Genomic DNA, 3,617 nt, shown 5'->3' with positions numbered 1-3,617 from the left:
TACATCAATAACTAAAATTAAAAAAAAATTCTAAATTATAAAATTACATTATTAATACAAAACAATATAGAAATTTTTTTTTAATTAAAACTATTCTATTATGAATAAAAATTAAAGCTATGTTAATTTCAAAGCATCCACATCAGCATTTAAAAATTAAATTTTATTCGTATATATCAAAATTGTAAAACTCTATAAATTAATAATGTTAAGACTCTCAAATTTTATTAATCTAGCAAATTATTAATTTATAAAAAGATTAATTTGACCAAAATTAAAATTTGAAACCAAAAAATATTTATTAATTAATTGAATTTATTAATTTATCAAATATTAATTTATAGAAATTTCTACTGTATTAATAAGAAATAGAGGGAGTATTTAATTTGAATAATTAATTAATGTTTTGGGTTATCATCTTATTAAATCTCGCAGAACAAATTTTCGAAGGATTATCCCACAAAGAAAAGAAACTGATGGCGCTTGCCGATAGCGGTTACTATCTCTGTCAAACTGTTATAGTTCACCATCAGTTAAAATTAACTTTACGTACATATTCGATTTTTAATCAAACAGATACAATTACATAAGCAAATGCAAAAGCAGACAAAGAACACAAGATATGTTTGTTAGTTTTTTTTCTCCAAAAGTCAGTAATCCTAACTAGTATTTTTGGCTGGATTGGTTTCAATTTTCATGTTAAAAGGTGATATATCTCTTATGGGTCCCAATAACAAATCCGTGTAGAGTTTTTCTCTCTCGAAAGGAAACAAAAAAAAAATGTAATAAGTGAACATGCCATTGATATTTAACTCTTTAGATGGAAGAACTAAGCAAATTACTAAACAAACCAATAAGTAAAGAAGAGAAGATACATTGTTGAGGGATGACCAGTAAGTGTATCAAGATCATTTTCAGCCACTTCCCGACTTCAGTGTATTACTCAACCTGAAGATCAAAGATGGACAAGAAAAAAGAATAATTGAGAACCAAAAACGCTCAAAGATATTGTTCAGTTTCAATCATATGAGTTTGTTTTCTTGCATGCAAACATGTTGTGAAAGAACAAAATAAGTGTGCTTACCAGTCCAATCCCTCGAAAAGCCCTTCGCCTTTAACAGCGCAAGTTTTGAAGATTGCCCACTGACGACTCTTTATCTTATGCAACTCCAAGGCTTCTGTCACAGCCGCATCATCGAGTGCACCAGGAAGATCCTGTGGAGTTGATTTTAACGAAACTCAGAAACTAATTGTTATAAATTTTTATCAGTAGAAATGTTTATAACGCATGCAAAACAACTAACCTGCTTGTTTGCAAAAATGAGAACCACTGCACCTTTCAATTCCTCTTCCTATAAAACGGTTGAAAGAGAATCAATGTTAGATGTGGCAGAAGAATACTCAAGTAAGCTTTGTTTCATACTGGAACAGTTTAAAATTGGGATTGTGAAATCTATAAAGAGACAAGATCACTTGTTCCTCTCCATCCAGCACTAACTAGATACTGAGTCGTGTCACCTATCAGAAGGCTGTTTGAAAATCTAAGAGTACTTGATAGAGAAACTTGCAAGCGTCTTTTTCACAGTTCCCAAACATGAAACTGAAACGAATATCATATATCTATAATGTACATCGGCAGAAAAGATTTTAATTAATTATATTTGGATGCTAGAAGCGCATCATTAAAACAATACAACAGCATGAAAAAAAAGAAAGCTTCAGAAGCAGTTTACCTCCAAAATTGCATGAAATTCCTCTTTAGCCACCCCAATTCTATCTGTGTCACTCGAGTCAACAACATAGATCACTGCTTGTGTGTTCGGGAAATAGCATCGCCAATATGGCCTGTCAACAATTACCATTAAAAAAATTGGGAAAAACACAAAACGAATAATCTTGATGGAGCCATTTTAATGTTCTTCATGCCTTCACAGTAAGATGCAATTTTCATCGTTTCTAGAAATGAGAAAAGAGGGCATTACGCTACCTGATACTCGTTTGGCCACCTGTCACATGGAAAATAGCAACCATATGTAAGAATCCACTGAGCAACATGATTGATAAACAAACAGTACATTTATTTTAAGCAGAACAATCAAGAGCATATATAGCAAGAAAAATGTGGTACTCATCAAGTTATCACCTTTTTAAAATTAAAAAAAAAAAACAGAGGTCTTTATCAACCCATATTCAAATATAAAGAATTTTCTACTGCCTCTTCAAGACCATTCAGAAAAGGTAACAACAGGAACAAAATTGTTCAATATAGCCACATATACCGTAACAACTCATCAGCATGAAGCATATATAATCAAGGGGTCCAAATCAAGGAATTTCTAATCATGAGTTTGTGTAATTCATCCACAGACAAACATCCTAATAATTCAACTAGCAAAAAAAATGTGGTACATTGAAAATTACAGAGCTCATTAAAGAATTTCCGAGTGCCTCACTTAGAACAGGTACCGCAACTACTCATCATCATAATATCTAAGGGGTTCAAATCCAGGAAATTTCTGGTCATGAGTTCACGTGATTCGTACATGGAAAGAGACTAAGTGACTAAGAGAATCTCAAAACGGATCCATCAGAGAGTGGTTTGATTTGAATTAATAATGCTTATATACCAAAAATCATTTCTAGTGCCTCAAAATTTGTGTTCGATAAAGCATCTTACTCATTCGAACACATTTCTTAGAAACGTACCTAAATCCCAGACCTGAAATTTGATATTGTTGTACTGCACAGTCTCGACGTTAAACCCAATAGCTGCAGATCGGAAGAAATCAAAACCGCAAACAAACGAAATTAAAAGCCGAAGCAAACATCAACTAGATCCGAAGAAAATTCTACAAAAATCAAGAGAAAAGTTACATACTCGGGATCGTCGAGACCACTTCCCCCATCTGAAGCCGATCTGGAATAAAATACAGAGGATCAAAAAACAAAATCAACTCAAACTCAAAAACCAATAACGTCGAATCGAAAACCCTAGTCACTGAATCAAACAAATGTATCTATAGAGAGAGACAAAATGAGAAAGATGGAGACAGAGAGTTTTACAGAGGATTGTAGTTTTTCCAGCATTGTCGAGACCGAGGACGAGGATACGAGCTTCTTTGTTGCCAAACACGGAAGAAAACATCCGCGTGAAAAGGATTCCCATCTTCTTCTTCTTCTACTAGTCGTCAGATCAAGATCAGATCAAACGATCTAAGAGAGATTCTTCTTCTCCTGGACCATTCGACCTCAGATCTTTCTTCTTCTTTGAGAGTAATGGAAGACTGAAATCAATCCCGAGAAAAAGACGAGAAAATATACGTTTTAGTTATTCATGTTTCCTCTCTCTCGTTGTCTCTGAATCAATCAGAGGCTTTGTTTGGGCCAAATATTATCATTTCAACCAATTATATTACGAATTGGATCTTCATTTTTTTTATGAGACAATTTGCTAGAAAATATCAAAATTAGGTAAATAGAAAAAACAGTGTGACATTGGTCTGACACTTTGAGGGTGTTATAACTCTTTACCTATTCTTTTTGTTACGAGTTTTTCTTTTCCGTATGGAATTTCTCTCTCATCGTCTTTCTTTCGTTAACATATAAGTTATATAATT

General features: G+C 33.0%; 1 protein-coding gene across 1 annotated transcript; it reads right to left on the bottom strand.

Annotated features, from left to right (window-relative positions):
* Nucleotides 1-723: 723 nt before the first annotated feature.
* On the bottom strand, nucleotides 724-3,381 carry LOC18022127 (ADP-ribosylation factor 1). Its single transcript, XM_006404975.2, has 8 exons — nucleotides 3,064-3,381; nucleotides 2,879-2,917; nucleotides 2,707-2,769; nucleotides 1,988-2,006; nucleotides 1,734-1,845; nucleotides 1,305-1,352; nucleotides 1,085-1,215; nucleotides 724-948 (listed from the first exon to the last, which is right to left on the bottom strand). Exons 1-8 carry the CDS (start codon nucleotides 3,164-3,166, stop codon nucleotides 915-917), a joined length of 549 nt encoding a protein of 182 aa, XP_006405038.1. The 5' UTR covers nucleotides 3,167-3,381; the 3' UTR covers nucleotides 724-914.
* Nucleotides 3,382-3,617: the final 236 nt, after the last annotated feature.

The sequence above is a fragment of the Eutrema salsugineum genome, unplaced genomic scaffold, assembly GCF_000478725.1.
Source record: "Eutrema salsugineum unplaced genomic scaffold, Eutsalg1_0 scaffold_15, whole genome shotgun sequence".
Classification (NCBI taxonomy): Eukaryota; Viridiplantae; Streptophyta; class Magnoliopsida; order Brassicales; family Brassicaceae; genus Eutrema; species Eutrema salsugineum.
This window is presented reverse-complemented; position numbering and strand designations above follow the sequence as displayed.